Here is a 15,945-nt window from a genome sequence, read left to right as displayed (position 1 = left end):
GGACACAAATTTACCCATCATTACTATATCGCGTGTTTATTATTTTTCAAAAAATGCAAATGTGATTTAAGGAAGAATTTAGAATTTTATAGAAATACCAGGCCCTTGAAATAATTACATAGATGTAACAGTTTCAAGAGAAATATTAACTATATTTATCTCAAAGTCTTGCCACTTAAGAAAGACCTAGGTTAAAAAAGAGATACATCAAAATATGGCAAAAAAATTTAGCTCATATTAATAGCTTGCAAAAATTTCTTCATGATTTACTCATGAATTTTGCTGACATCATAACAAAATTTAAAAAAGCTATTTTAACTCACAAAAATATAACCACTAGTATGTAGAAGACAGTCATTTTTTCTTAAAAGTACATTTCTTCACCAAAAATTAATGAATTTGTCCATAATTTAAAAACGGAATATACAGCACAGGCCTTCACCACTTCATTCCCTCAATATATCTTCACACGTATATGTGACATCCCTGATATCACATATATGAGGGAGGAGATGTAGAACCAGAGGCTAAAGATTAATCTAAATTCCTTTTTATTACAACATATTTTCTGGAATTTTCAGTTAAAAATTAATCTAAACATTAAGTCAACATTGTAACACATGTACCTCCACTTTCAGAGAGCTTGCCCCGGTATATTTTGTCTTCTACAACATCTGTCCAATAAAGCAAACTTTGATTGAAGTGAAAATCGAGTGCAATTGTGTTTCTCAGTCCAGGAACAAGTAGACTATAATCTCTTTTATGAAGATCAATCCTTCTGATCTCATGGCGAATAGAAAAGATGATGAATGCTTCAAATGAATCTGAAATTAAATTTATTTTTAATAAACTTATGAAAATATTTACCAACTTGTTAAGTGGGATAAAATGTTTGAGGTAAAAATCTACTCATTTAAAAGTGTAATTAATTATGTAATTTTCTGTCATTAAAAAAACAGTTTCTCTTAATCTAAAATTTGAAAAAACTGAAAAACCTTAATTTTATTTAAATGATAAAGTATCAATGTGTTTTTCTTTCTTGGATTTTTATACACCTGATTCTGATTACAGAATACAAGAACTATTGCAATTTGAAAACAAACCGGAAGATTTTATGTTTTCTTAGAGTTTCTTAGAGTTTGGCAGTCCAAACCTTAGAAACTCCATGGAAGTTGTTAAGAGTTAGCTAGTAGTCATCACATGCCTACAGATCCATGAAGGAGAGAGACCCAACAAGAGGATTTCTATAAAAAGAGCTGTGCCTGTGTTAGAAAGTGGTCTCCATAAGAGTGAAGAGGAAGCTTTCTCCACAGTCCAAGAAAATCATGATTACACTATTTCCCCCTAGTTTTTAAGCCTAGATCAGCCCTGGGTGGAGAGAAAGGGAGAAGCTTTGAAAACAGAAATAAAGATGTTTCAATACCTGAGCAAAAGAAAAGTAAAATGTTTCAATATCCAAAACTTACAAAAATTATGTTATCAATTACAAATTAGATCAAGTTCTGTACTAATTACTATTTGACACACTAAAAAGTTAGATATGAATTCTGTTTGATGAATATATTTTGAGGGAGGGAGACAGGCTTGCAAAGATTACCCCCATTTCCATGTTAGTGCCATCTCTTTGCACTTTCCTTTAGGAAAATCAATTTTCTTATTACTAATCTAGACACATTCTCTGAATGTGAGCTGCTATAATCATCCCTGCCCACCGACTGTCCCAGGAAGCAGATGTAAGATCTAAGCCAGGCCAACAGGTTTGTAAACTTGGGAGAGTTTTCAAGTCTTTTTTTTTTTTCTCTTAAGTCACAAATCTCTAAGGCTAGTGTTGCCAGTGTTCTTGTCCTTGTAGTTTGAAGAATTCTATTTTTGGTATTACAGTAGAAAAGAAAAAAGTCACTAAGAATGAACTATTTGGGAGAGACCATGATTAGAGGACATTCAAATCCATAGTTCCAAGTACCCCTAAGGATAATTTCTTCCTTCAAATCTCCTACACATTTTCCATACTTTGTATATGTAAGTCAACGAATTTATCCATTCAACTTAATTTGAGCTGAGTTTCTGTCCATTGCAATCAGGTTTACTGTTCTTATTAATCTCATCCTCTCAGAAAGGTCTTTCCTGATCAGTTACATAATAAAGCCCCATCTCCATTATTCTATTTCGCCATAGCCTATTTATTCTCTTTGAAATATATTTTAAATATTTACTTGTGTGTCATTTATTTCTTTCACTGGATTATAAGCTCCATGAAATCAAGGGATCTCGATTGTTTTGCCCATTATGATGTCCCTAACAACTAACACCAAGGGAAGAAATTATTAAGTACAGCTGTGAGATTCAGAAAGTAGCAAATCTAGGCTGGCTACCCTTGGGGTAAGGAAGTTACCTGCCATTTTTTTTTTCCCCCCACTGGATATAAATTTACTTTAGGAGGCTCTGACCAGCACATTAACTAAATGTGTTTTGAATGAATAAATGTGAAGAGAAAGTGAAGATACCTTAAGAAACAAGCTGATAGCTAGCGTGAGAGAAAGCCCTGCCATGATCAGCAAAGCCATCTACTTCCTCTGCAGCTGACTGCATAGTATAAGTCCAGCCAAGACCATATGAACTGCTCAGAAGGCCTGAGAACTTATGAGCAAAAGTTATGTGTACTGTGATCACTTAGGCATTGTGGTTATTATATAGTATTGGGAGTTTATTGAACATTACTGTGACAATAGCTAACTGATACAAGATACCAAATGTACAAAATACCTAATTCCAGATAGCTCCCAATAGAACAAATACTCACAAAATTTTAAATCCAGAATTTAGCATTTTTAATGTAAAGAAAATGGTTGTGTTAGATATACAGCCATTTAAAAGAAAGATACCTAATTTTGTTTTAGTTTATCATTATTTTTTTGCAGGCTTTTATTTATTTATTTATTTATTTAAATTAAGTTTATTGGGGCAACACTGGTTAATACAATTATATAATTTTCAGGTGTCCATTATAATTTGACATCTGTATATTCTATTGTGTGTTTACCACCCAAAGTCCAGTTTCCTTCAGGTACCTAATTTTAGGTCAAGAGCACTTGTTTGATTCTCTGCTCTAGTTATGAAACAAGTGTTTGCATTAAAAAAAATTTTAAATCTTTTTAGAATTTAAATGTCCTTATCTGTAAAATGAGATTAATGATAACCTACTTTCAACTATTGTTATCAGAATCCAATAAATAATGTTTGCAAATTTGTTTTATAAGCTGAAAATCATCACAGTAAATACAAATATGGAGGTTACTGTGATATATAGTTCAAAATGATAGACTTAAGAGTCAGGAAATACAGGTTTGATAGAGCTCTGCTACCAACTACCTGTATAAATTTGAGAAGTTTACTTAAGCTCTCCGATCCTCAATGTTTTTTTAATTATAAAATGTATAACATCCTGAGTTATTAAGATAATTGATAATTAAAAGTGTGAATGCTTAGTAATATCTAAATATATGTTTAAATATTATGAATATTACATTTCAAATATCACTCAAAGGAATAAGCAAAAGAGATATTGCATAAGAGAAAAGGCAGGAATGAAGATACATCAAAAGGAAATTGAATATTTCTTAACAGGTGCTAAAACTAGTAAAATTTCAGCTCTGAACAGTGCCCCTATCTTTTGGCTTATAGTTTGCCCTTAGTCAAGTATTAAATTACAAGTGCAGCAGCTACCTGCTAGAGAAATTTATATTTAATACCTGCTAAAGGACATATGGTTTTAAAATTGTAAGGTAATGAGATGCTGCTTCTGGATATCACACCAGACGAAAAAAGGAATCCAAAAAGAAAAAGAAAAAAAGAAAAGGAAAGAAAAGAAATGCAAGTTCCACTTTCACTAACAATGGAAGACATCTATTACCAAAATACCACAGTATGAGGAAAGACTAATGAATGCATTCAAAACGTAGAAAGTTTCTGAGAGGATGCTTGCTGCTATAGATATATAATCTATATAAATGCTGGCAGAGCACAGTTTTCAAAGGAGGTAGCACAACAAAGCGGCAAACCCTACAATCACTTTTTTTGAAAATGAGATGGAAGTAATAGCTTGGTCTCAGGACCTTCTATGAGCCCATTGGCACCATTAAGACCCAGAAGGAGGGTCTGAAAACAAAAACAAACAAATAAACAAAAACGACGAGAAAACAGGCATGCACTATAAAGGCTAAACAACACAGAGAGAAAACGGAAAAGTAAATACCAGCTGCAAGGGGTGAGAATAGGGCTTGACTACAGATTTTTTAAACAAAAAATCACTAGCCTTTCTACAAACTGCGGTATCTGGTAAGACAAATGAAAAAAGAACAAATGTACATTAGCAATAACAACAATAAAAAAAGATAAGGAATCTAGGAATAAAATCATTAAAAATATAAAAATAGTATATAAAGAAATTTTAAAACACTGAGAGGAATAAAGACTTTACCAAATGAAAAAGTTTATAGCATTATTAACTAAAAAAATAATGTGCCAAAGATCTTGCTTCTGCCTGAATTAATATATAAATTTCTTGGAATGAAAAAAAATTTACAAATACCATTCTTTAAAATAATACTAGCTAATTCTAAAGATTAAATTAAGAAAGTGTGACCAGAAAAAATTCTAGACGAAATACATAATACTGATTAACTCTGATAGTAAAATATGTTATTATTTCAATAGAAATATACTTTGGTACTGACTCATAACTGACTGTAAAGCCGATAGATATGATGGATTAAGGACACCTGGAGAAGAAATTAAGTTGGAAAATTTTCTGATTTAATATAAAAAGTAATTTCCAGATGACCTAAAAAAATTGATGTAGTAAAAGAAACTATGAAAGTCTTAGAAGTGAATGCAGAACAATTATTTTTAGAACCCGAGAATGAGGAAGGCCTGTCTGAATTTGACACAAATCATAGAAGACCTAAAGAAAAGAATGAGGTTTAATATGCATTTATAAAATTGTAGGACAAAAATAATATAAAAGGATGAAAAGACAAACTGGGTAAAATATTTGCAATAAATAAAAGATTAAATTATTAATACATATGAATGCCTATGCATTGACAAGAAAAAATACTCAAATAAATAATGGGCAGAGTATATAAAACAGACAATCATTGAAAAAAGTATAAACAACTTTTAAATATAAAAAAATGTGTTCAATTTCTCTCTTAAAATAATTAATGGATTTTAAAGCCATAAACATGTTTGATAAGCCACTATATTGATTAAAGTGTAGAAAAAAAGCACTCCGATATATTGATAATAGAAATATAAACTGTTATAACCTATATTGAGAACCACTGGGCAACACTTCAAAAATTTATATATACATATCCCCCTTGACCAAGTAAGTTAATTTGTAAGGAATTATTCTAAAGATACAGTTTTACATATAAAAATGTCAGATGAGCAAGAAAATACTTTGTGATATTGTTTGTAGTAGCAAAATATTAAAAACAACATACATGTTTATCGGTGGGTGGCTGAATAAGTAACAGATGGTACAGTAATACAGTATAATATTATGGGGCCACATAATGTGATTGACATGCATGTGCTAGCAGAAAATGCTTCCCAACATTTCGAAAACAGCATGATGCAAACATTGCACATACTATGCAACCATTTAAGTTAAAAAAAAATAAAAGATTTTTCTAGGCCTACATAAAGGTAAATCATAGAATACTTCTTGAAAGATCCATTAAGGAATGCTACCACCTCTGCCATGGGAACAGGTGACTAGGTTTGAAGAGTGGAAGAGAAACTAATATTCACTTCATTCTTTATTGGTACAATTTTTTTAGCATCTACATACATTTTCCTATTAATATTAATCATTTTTAAGAATAAAAATTAAACTAGTAATCAAAGAAATTATTTCTAGCTTCTTAGAAAAACTCATAAATAAAATAAGAATTGTTTAGACATGACATATATGCTGACTAAGGTAATTCATTATGATAAAAACTGTAAATAATTTTTTTCCCTTGCAGGAGAACTCATATGTCCACTATAGCAATATTTAAGAGATCACTGACTACTCATACTTTCATGTTTCATTTGAGAAAGTATATTCCCTTGAACCAAAAGTTATATTATATGTTTTTTTAAGAACATATACTATAATGATAGAAAAGATATACCAATTTCACAAATAGCTATTTCTGGGTATGGGGGAATAGATACACAGAGGGCTTCAAAGTTATTTAATGTTTCATTGCTTTTAAAGTATTGTCTGTGAATACTTTATTCTTCACTGGGTTCAAATATATTTAAAAGACTCCATAATAAAATGAAAGGTGATTAAAAACATCTTATTTTCTCTGAACAGCGACCTGAATAGCATTGAGTATTTTACAAAAACTGTTCAAAGCTTTTTAAGTTCTTATATTTATTATAGTCATTTTGTGTTGAGAATTTGTTTGATAAATATTTGCTTGATTATGCATGACAAAAATAAACCAGTTTACCAAAAATTAAAAAGCTAAAGTATAAATATTTGAATTCATATTTGAACTCTGAATCTTATATCTTCTTCAGAGACTCTACTTTTAAGATTTATGTTGCTTTATTAAATTAGTATTTCCTCTTTGAGAAAATAAAAATTTGTAATGAATAATCTAATATGCAATTTCATAAACTAATGGAAAATCATAAAGACTGAATTTTAAGTTCCAAGTCTTACAATTTTTTTTCTTAAAAAAAAAAAAAACTCTTCATAAAATATTTCGATATAAAACACACTGAAGAATTTTTCAGTATATTCCAATTTTGATGTAGATATATTCAGTTCTTGGGGGGGCAAACTTAATTTTGAATGAATATAAGAAAAATATGAAGGAGTCATTAATTTTTATAGTCTTCTAACAATTTTTTCCAGCACACCAGCTTTTGCCTCATAAATGACTGAACTTAACAGATTAAATCACATCACAGTCTTAATTTAGAAGTGGCTTAAAATTTTTCTGCTTTAGCATATTATGAGATGAGATATGTACAAAAAAAAGATACTATAATTTACATTTTTATGGTGACAAATTTCATGTTTATGAATGTAGTATATCATAAGTAGCTTTTGAAAAACACTAAAAAGCTGTAGTTTTCTATATATAATTCTCTTTTCATTAATTTTCTCTTAGACCCACTATAGGTTCACATAATGATTTTTACAAGACAGAATTTGAAAGCAGTAGATGGCTTGTCTAAGAAAAAGAGTTTCTCTATAGTCCTCTCAGGGTATTGTTATTATAACTACAACTAACAATTCTATATAAATAGCTCTTGATTCTTTATCATGCATTTTGAATAGGGTATAAGAATAAAATTTCCAGAGAAAATGTAGAAGATATTGTCATCTTGAAAGGTCATAGAAGACAAAGAGCAGAGTAAATGAAGGAGATGGTAAAATGAAGTAATATATGTGAACGTACATTATATATTCTGTCCCATTATGCATTTATTGTTATCACTAATGGTGAAAACAGTAATAATGTTCCTGGACTAGAAACCCACAGTGGAAGATAATGAAACATTAGATTGGAGAGATAAAATGAGCAAAAATAAAGAAGGTCCTGCCTGACTAGCAAACTGAAGAATTTGAGTTTCTTTTCATAAATAGTAGAGACCTACTTTAAAATCGTGGATGGAAATTGATATGGTAAAGTGTTATTTTATTAAGATAAACAAAGAAATAACCCCCCTGCAGTTTCAGTCCCAGGATCCTTTCACCTTGATCTCCCATATTCCCCAAGGTAGCCATCTGCTTATTATTACTTTATTCTTTTTCTTTCAATTTTTATTCTTTATCATATGTCTCATCTTTTCCTTGTAATACTCATCTTGCAGAATTGAATTTCTTTCTCTCTTTTTAATATGTGTATTCCTTTAAGTTTTAATATTCTTCTCACAAACTGAGGAAATAAGAAGACAGCAAATAGGTCAGAGAGAAGACTGCCATCATCATTACAGCATATGTAATTTCTGTGCTCTGCTGTTGTACATGCTACGGAGTTGCAGAAAGATAGCTGAATCCTTTGTAGAGGAAAATAAACTCTATCTATCTATCTATCTATCTATCTATCTATCTATCTATCTATCTATCTAATCTATCTATCCATCCATCTATTTATCTAGATGAAGAGAATGAGGAGCAAAGAAATTGAGAGGTCAAAGATAAATTGAGGTTGGGATTCCTAAAGACCAGAAGAAAACTGAGACGACTGAGAGAACTATAGAAAATTAAAGAAGAAAAGAAAGACTATGTTTTAGCCAACTAATTTTAAGGTTACTTGATTATATCTGGTGGAATAGAATTGGAGAATAAGAACCAAGAAAAACGTCAGTGGGAAAATCTACTCGAATTTCGGCTAAGAGGAAAGAAAAAGGAATGTCATGATGTTCTTTCCATAAAAGAAATATGCTGCAGATTTGCAAGGGAACTGCCTCGGTAACAGCAAAGAAACCAGAGATACAAAAGAAATGAAATCAGCAGTTAATATCTTGTCTGTTCCTAAGTAAAAATAAATCAATACTTCAGGAGAAAGGTGATTAATAAATTGTATATTTGTATTAAAGAGGAAAGGCTTAAGAAACTGATGAAATAAAGTATTGAGATACCCAGAAAAATAAGATTTATAGAGAAGTTAAATAAAAAATAATGATCATAAAAACAGTATTTATGAAAGTCATTACATTTAACAAGTAATTTGTTAGGTGTAAACCTATAGAAAATTAAATAAGTTCATCAGTTCAACAAAAGCCAGATTATAAAGAAGTTAGGAAGGACAGAGTTGAGAGAAATAAGAAAATATGAAAGAACTAAAGAGGAAAATTCAAGAGAAAAAAATGGGAGAATTATGCTTCTAATTTTAAGTATAAAAAGTATTATTCTTTATTTTTGAAATGTCAAGAAGAATAAGCACAGGTATTGCAATTGAAAGAAGGACGCATTTTAAAACTAGGGACTCAACTTAAGAATGACAGAAATAAGAAACAGAGAAGCAAGTAAAAATAAATTTTATTTTTAAAGTTCTATTATTAATAGTCAATTAATTTTTATTGAATCATAAATCTGGTGTAGGTTTTCCAAAAAAGAAATAAAGTAAATGAAATATAGAACAAATCATTTTTTGTATATAAAACTTGGTTTAAATTAAAAAAATAATATTCATCGCCTAACAAAACCTGTATCTATACTAATATAAATGCTTACAATGGTATTTTGTATGCTCTATGTTTAAGGGAGAGATAAATTACCAGCAGGTTTAATTATTCATGTAAAAGAAAAAGCTCCATACTATCTTTTAAAGGTAAAATATAGGCAAACCTCATTTTGTCGCGCTTTGAGGATACCACATTTTTTATAAACCAACTCTAAGCCGAGCTAGTCTATTGTCATCATTTTTCCAACAACATTTGTGTTCTTTATGTCTCTGTGTCACATTTTGGCATTTCATCCAATATTTCAAACTTTCTCATTATTATTATATTTGTTATGGTGATTTGTGATCACTGATAATTCATGTTACTCTTGTAATTGTATTGAGACCCCATGAACCACATCCATATAAAACAGCTAACTTAACTGATGAAAGTTGTGTGCGTTCTGACTTCTCCACTGACCAGCCATTTCCCATCTCATTTCCTTTCTTGGGCCAACCTATTCTCTGAGACACAATAATATTAAACTTAGGCCAATTTAGTAATCCTAAAGTGGCCTCTAAGTGTTCAAGTGAGAAGAAGATCAAATATCTCTCACTTAAATCAAAAGCTATAAATGATAGAGCATAGTGAGAAAGGCATGTAGAAAGCCAAAAGCTAGGCCTCTTGTACCAGGTAGCCAAGCTGTGAATGCAAAGAAAATGTTCTTGAAGAAAATCAAAAGTGATACTCCAATGAATACACAAGTGATAAGAAAATAAGGCAGCCTTAGTGTTGATTTGAAAAAAAAACAAAAACAAAACTTTTAGTGATCTGGATCAAACCAGCCTTCTGTGAAGGCAGAGAGATGTGAAGGAGCTGCAGGAGAAAAGTCTGAAGCTACAAGAGGTTGGTTCATGCAGTCTAAAGAAAGAAGCCATCTCCATAACATAAAAGTGCAAGGTGAAGCAGCAAGCGCTGACATAGAAGCTGTAGCAAGTTATCCAGAAGGTAATTAATGAAGATGTCTACACTAAACAATAGATTTTTGGTGTAGACAAAAATAGCCTTATATTGGAAGAAAATGCCATCTAGGACTTTTACAGCTGGAGAGGAAAAGTCAATGCTTGGTTTCAAGTTTTAAAGGATGGGCTGACTTTCTTGATAAGATCAATGCAGCTAATGACTTTAAGTTGAAGTCAATGCACATTTATACCATTCTGAAAATCTGAGAGCCCTTAAGAATTATGTTAAATCTACTCTGCCTGTGCTCTATACACTGAACAACAAAGCTTAGATAACAGCATATCTGTTTATAACATGGTTTACTGAATATTTTAAGCCAACTGTTGAAAACTACTGCTCAGAAAAAAAGATTCCTTTCAGAATATTACTGCTCATTGACAATGCACCTGGTCACTCAAGAGCTCTGATGGAGATGGACAATAAATTCATGTTTATTAATACAGTATCTATTCTGCATAAATAAATTCATGCTGGTTAATACAGTATCTATTCTGCAGCCCATGAATCAAGGAATAGTTTTGACTTTCAAGTCTTATTAAAAAAAAAAAAAAAATTGTTATGATATAACTTCCATAGACTGTGATTTCTTTGATGGGCAGAGTAAATTGAAAGCATTCTGGAAAGAATTCACCATTCTAGATGCCATTAAGAAATCTTGTAATTCATGGGAAGAGGACAACATATAAACACTAACAGGAGCTAGGAAGAAGTTGATTTCAACCCTCATGGGTGACATCATGAAGTTCAAGACTTCAGTGAAGAAAGTAACCACAGATATCTTGGAAATAGCAGAACTAGAATTACCAGTGGAGCCCGAAAATGTGACCGAATTGGTGCAATCTCATGATTAAAATTTAAGAGATGAGGAGTTACTTCTTTTATGAATGGGCCAGGAAAATGGTTTCTTTTTTTTTTTTTTTTTCCATTTTTTTTTTTTTAGGCCAGACAACCCTTGGTTGACCTCACAAGGACCTTGTCAGCTTACAATCCTTTATTTTTTAATTTTTTACGCCTGAAGCACCTGATCCTTCTAGGTGGTCTCCCAAGTACTAACCAGGCCTGACTTTGCTTAACTTCCGAGATCAGACAGGATCGAGCTTGTTTAGGATAGCATGGCTGTAGATGGAAAGTGGTTTCTTGAGATGGAATCTACTCCTGTTGTAAAGATTGTTGAAATGATGACAAAAGTTTTAGAATATTAAATAAACTTAGTTGATAAAGTTGTTTCAGGGTCTGAAAGATTGACTATAATTTTGAAGAAATTTTTATTGTGAATAAAATGCTTTCAAACAGTATTAATGCTACAGAGAAATTGAGAAAGGAAGAGTCAATCTATGTGGAAAACTGTATTGTCGTCCTATTGAGGGTGATAGAAAAGAGTAAAAGGGGTCAAATGCACAGTGATTGAAGGAGATTTGACTGGGTGATGAACACACAATGCAATATACAGATGATATATTATAGAATTTATACTGGAAACATAATTTTATTAGCCAATGTCATAAGATAAAATTTAATTAAAAAGAAAATTCATAACCACTCAAACTTTCAGCATCCACAATCCTGATCAGTCAGCAGCTTCCAAGACAAGACCCTCCACTGGCAAAAGATTAGGACTGGCTGAAGGCTCAGATGATGGTTTGCAATAAAGTATTTTAAATAAAATATACATACAGTACTTTTTTAGATGTAATTTTATTGTACACTTAAACTACAGTAGAGTGTACACATAACTTTTATATGCACTGGGAAACCAAAACACACACACACACACACACACACACACACACACGCACACATTATGTGACTTGCTTTATTGAGATATTTGCTTTATTGCACTGGCCTGGAACCAAACCTAAATATCTCCAAGGTATGCCTGTTTACTTTTGCTTCTCTCTTAAATTATAAACAAAGCCAGGTGTGAAAAAAAAGCAATTTTAACAGTGAGATTCTATGGCGCTGTTACTGTTTCATTCTCAGCTGAGTGTAGAAGGGGTCAAATCTATTAGAAGAGTTATCTTTGCACCTGGTCACTGTTGTTCAAAAATTAAATTATCCTAATATTGAATATGAATGTTATTGATTTTATCCAGTAGAAAACACCATAATATGTCAATCATTTTGTCATCCATATCCAAAAACTAGACACGGAGCCATTTCTCATGTAAAACATGATTATAAATATGACTAAGGTCGATCTATTTTTTCTACTCCAAACATGTATAAATAAAATGACTATTATCATCACAACAAATTGCTATATTTAGCCTCTCATGCCAATTATTTTGTTCAAGTCTCATGGAGAAAAAAGAGTCAAATAAATGTTTGCCAATCTTATGTTTTTAGGACTTAAATTTTAATGGCCATGAGAAAAATCACAAAACAACACGAAATAAAAGAATAAAATATTTTAATATTCTCTGAAAAAGTATAATGTTTTTATTGCATATTATTTTTTCCGAACTGGTTGGATATTATATAAAACACAAGATAAAAATCTATAACTTGATTTCTGACTTCTAGATGATTATTATTTTAGCAGAGAGATAAGGAATAAAGGAAGCTAGATAAGAATATGAAACAGCAAATTAAAAATGTGACCACATTATTCATGGACAATATATTCTAGACATAGAAAGAAGAAATAAGTGAAGAGCAAGAATATTTGGAAGAAAACTCCATTAAAGACTAAAGATTTGAGCTAGTAGGTCTTAAAGAATATCCAAAATTTTTAGAGATGAAGAGGGGAAAATACAATTTATGTAGAAGAAATAAAATGAAAAAGTTTACGATATATGGGTTCTTAGCAATCTGATGAAGTCTGTGTGTCTTTTATCAGAAAGTTTTAAATAGTAAAAAAATAGTGAGAAAAAAATACACATTAATAAAAGAATCAAACATATTGAAATGTAATTATCAATGTTAAACAATAAACACTTGGATATAGTAATATATGTGTTTTTTAAAAAATAATGCATTCAATAATAAGATTGAGCAGTAGATCTAATTACTGCCATTATTGAAATACTTTTAGTTTTAAAAGCTTAAACATAAGTGATATTATGAGATCTTGACAATTTTAACATAATATGAATATGTCTACTACATCTATTGGAGACAATCATAGTTGCTGATATTTACTGGTCTGTGGTAAACATTCAATTTGGAAGAAATGGCAACTTTCAGGGCGAGGTTAAAGAAAATAAAGGTATACTATTTTCCCTAATAAAGTTCATGGACACATATATAATGAATGCTAACTGCAGAATTAGAGTTCAGATGTCAGATTCCATATCCTTGGTCTGCTTTTCCCACTGTGAAATGTGACCTAGAGAATCAGCAGACTGAAAGGGCAGTTAAAAGATGAATACCATCAGAGCAAAGAGTTGTTTTTAAAAGTAGTAGAAACACAATTTGAAGTGTGGGACAGGACTCAGATTTAGAGGGTTCTAAAAAGCATGCAAAGAGAAATAAAAGTGCTTTGGAGCATAAAAAGATAAGGCCCTTGGAAGAACATTGATAAAACAATATCTAAGGAAAAACTAATCCGATGAATTGCAATGGTAAGGGTTATTACATTTTTCTGTCTAGAAGATTTTGGAGGTCTAAAATGACACATTAAACTTAAATACTTGACTTAAAATTAGTTAAACATTTTTATTAATTTTCTGAAGATGGATTTTTTTTTTGGTGGAAGATTTTTTTCTCAAGATCTATTTGTAAATATAGATACACAACATACCCCCCCCCCAAAAAAAAAAGCATTTGGTATTTTTAAAATACAGCAAAAACACACATCGACTTACCAACACTTGTGCAACTTTCACCGTCTACATCCAGCTTCCAACCTTCATAGCATGAACACTTGACTGTGTGCTTGTGCTGCTCACACACCTGACTGCACTTTAGATGACTGCTACAATAATCCACAATTTCACAAGTTTTGTTGTCTTTGTTGAGTTGAAGGCCTTCAGGGCAAGAACAGACAATTCCTCTTCCAGGAACAACAGAACAGTGGTTGCTACAGCCTCCATTGTTCAAAGAACACTCATCTATAAAAGGAGGAGAACAGATTATAGAGCATTATCGATTGTTTTACTGAGTTAAATACTAATCATTGAACTCACTTCCCTAAGGCTAAAATTAGAGCAAGCATATAATGATGATAAGATGAAAAGGAGACAGCCTTTTCAGATTTTTTTTTCAGAGATGGGAGTAGAAATGATGAGAGCATTCATCCAATGTTCAAATATAATTCTATATGATAGGAATCAGGAATAAAATATTTTTATTTCTATAAAACTTTGGAGTACACTTTGTTTTACCCCATAGAAGTAAAGTGAGTTCAGTGTTTCTATTATTACAAGAACAATTACACTGAGCCTTTCAGCAGTTATGTAAAATCAGTTGTTGAGGTCTTACAAAAGAGATGCACATACATTGGTGATCTGGAAATTTGACTAACCTCAATGTTTGTAAATAAACAGGCATATACATGCATACATATAATATCAACATATGTTTCTATAGCTATAGTCTGATTTATAATGATAATAGAGACTGGATTAGTTTCCCTTTGATTGGCTGTAGCCATTTATTTTTAATTTAGGTAAATTGTATATTGTACCCTATATATTTATTATTATTATTAATTCAATGAGGCCATGGAAACATAACAGTTAATACACATACACCTAAAATGTTGGCATGGTATTTTGGCTGAAATAACAAATAACTAGTATTGACTACATGGATAATATAATTGGTTTATAAAGAAAGAGACTGTTCTTTCATGGCGTTTATAATTTATATTAGGTATTTATTTATCATTCTACTCCATCAAAAAATTGTAGCTGAGGATATACAATATATGCATTGTTTACCAGTGTATATATAACAGCACAGTGCCTAGCATAGAGTAAGCAGTTAAAAATATTTGTTGAATGAAAAAATTAAACACATTTGTCCAAAGGCACACAACTTAGGCCAAATTTAGACACAACGTAGTCCAACTGGAAAAATTTCAAGATGGCATACATAATCAACCTGTTTAATTAGGAGGTGTATTTTGAGACATGCTAAAAACAAATGTTGTTTAATAACTGGCAAATCACAGTAATACGTGCTTATATACCTCAAATATTGCCTGCTGTCTACAGAAAAAACATTTCAAAAATTGGACCAAAATGCAAGGTTTAAAAAAAAATGTTTTCTATACTGTTTAAACTTCTATATGGGTCAACTGTTCTTCATATTATTTGTCACCATTAAAGAAGTTATAGTGACAAGAAAAAAAAATAATTACATTAACTTATTTTTCTAAGAATTCAATTCAAGTTCGGTATTATTTTAGAAAAAAATAGATTTCTTGCTTCTTCTAAATATGTTTGGTCACCCATAATCATAATCATTTTAAAACAGCAGCCATTTTAAAATATTGGGCCCATTTTATTTCAATTGATATTCTTTTTCAAGAGAATTACTGTAAAGAAATGTCATTATACCCAGCAGATGAAAAAAACTTTTTTTACAATGCTTTTAGTTTAATTCAAACACGACTGTTCTTTCAGTACTGAGGTATCTCTTTCTGATTCTATCTGAGGAATTAAGTCATAGATTTAGGCTAAATAAAATACACATTGAAATATAAAATGGAATATATAAATTTAATGTCAATATTTGCATGGTTAGTCCCTTGTCAATTTTTCTTTAACCCTATACCTGTCATTGAATCTTGCA

The 15,945-nt window shown here is 30.8% G+C and overlaps 1 protein-coding gene across 1 annotated transcript in view; it reads right to left on the bottom strand.

The window, feature by feature from the left end:
* Window positions 1-15,945, bottom strand: part of LRP1B (LDL receptor related protein 1B) — a 1,708,438-nt gene that overhangs the window by 586,742 nt on the left and 1,105,751 nt on the right. The window contains exons 23-24 of the mRNA XM_011354519.1: window positions 14,013-14,258; window positions 627-824 (exon numbers count right to left, since the gene is read on the bottom strand). Of these exons, the coding sequence (XP_011352821.1) occupies window positions 627-824; window positions 14,013-14,258 (444 nt within the window). The remainder of the gene's footprint in view (window positions 1-626; window positions 825-14,012; window positions 14,259-15,945) is intronic.

The sequence above is a fragment of the Pteropus vampyrus genome, unplaced genomic scaffold, assembly GCF_000151845.1.
Source record: "Pteropus vampyrus isolate Shadow unplaced genomic scaffold, Pvam_2.0 Scaffold17, whole genome shotgun sequence".
Classification (NCBI taxonomy): Eukaryota; Metazoa; Chordata; class Mammalia; order Chiroptera; family Pteropodidae; genus Pteropus; species Pteropus vampyrus.
The sequence above is the reverse complement of the archived record's forward strand: the minus strand, read 5'-3'. Positions and strand labels throughout refer to the sequence as shown.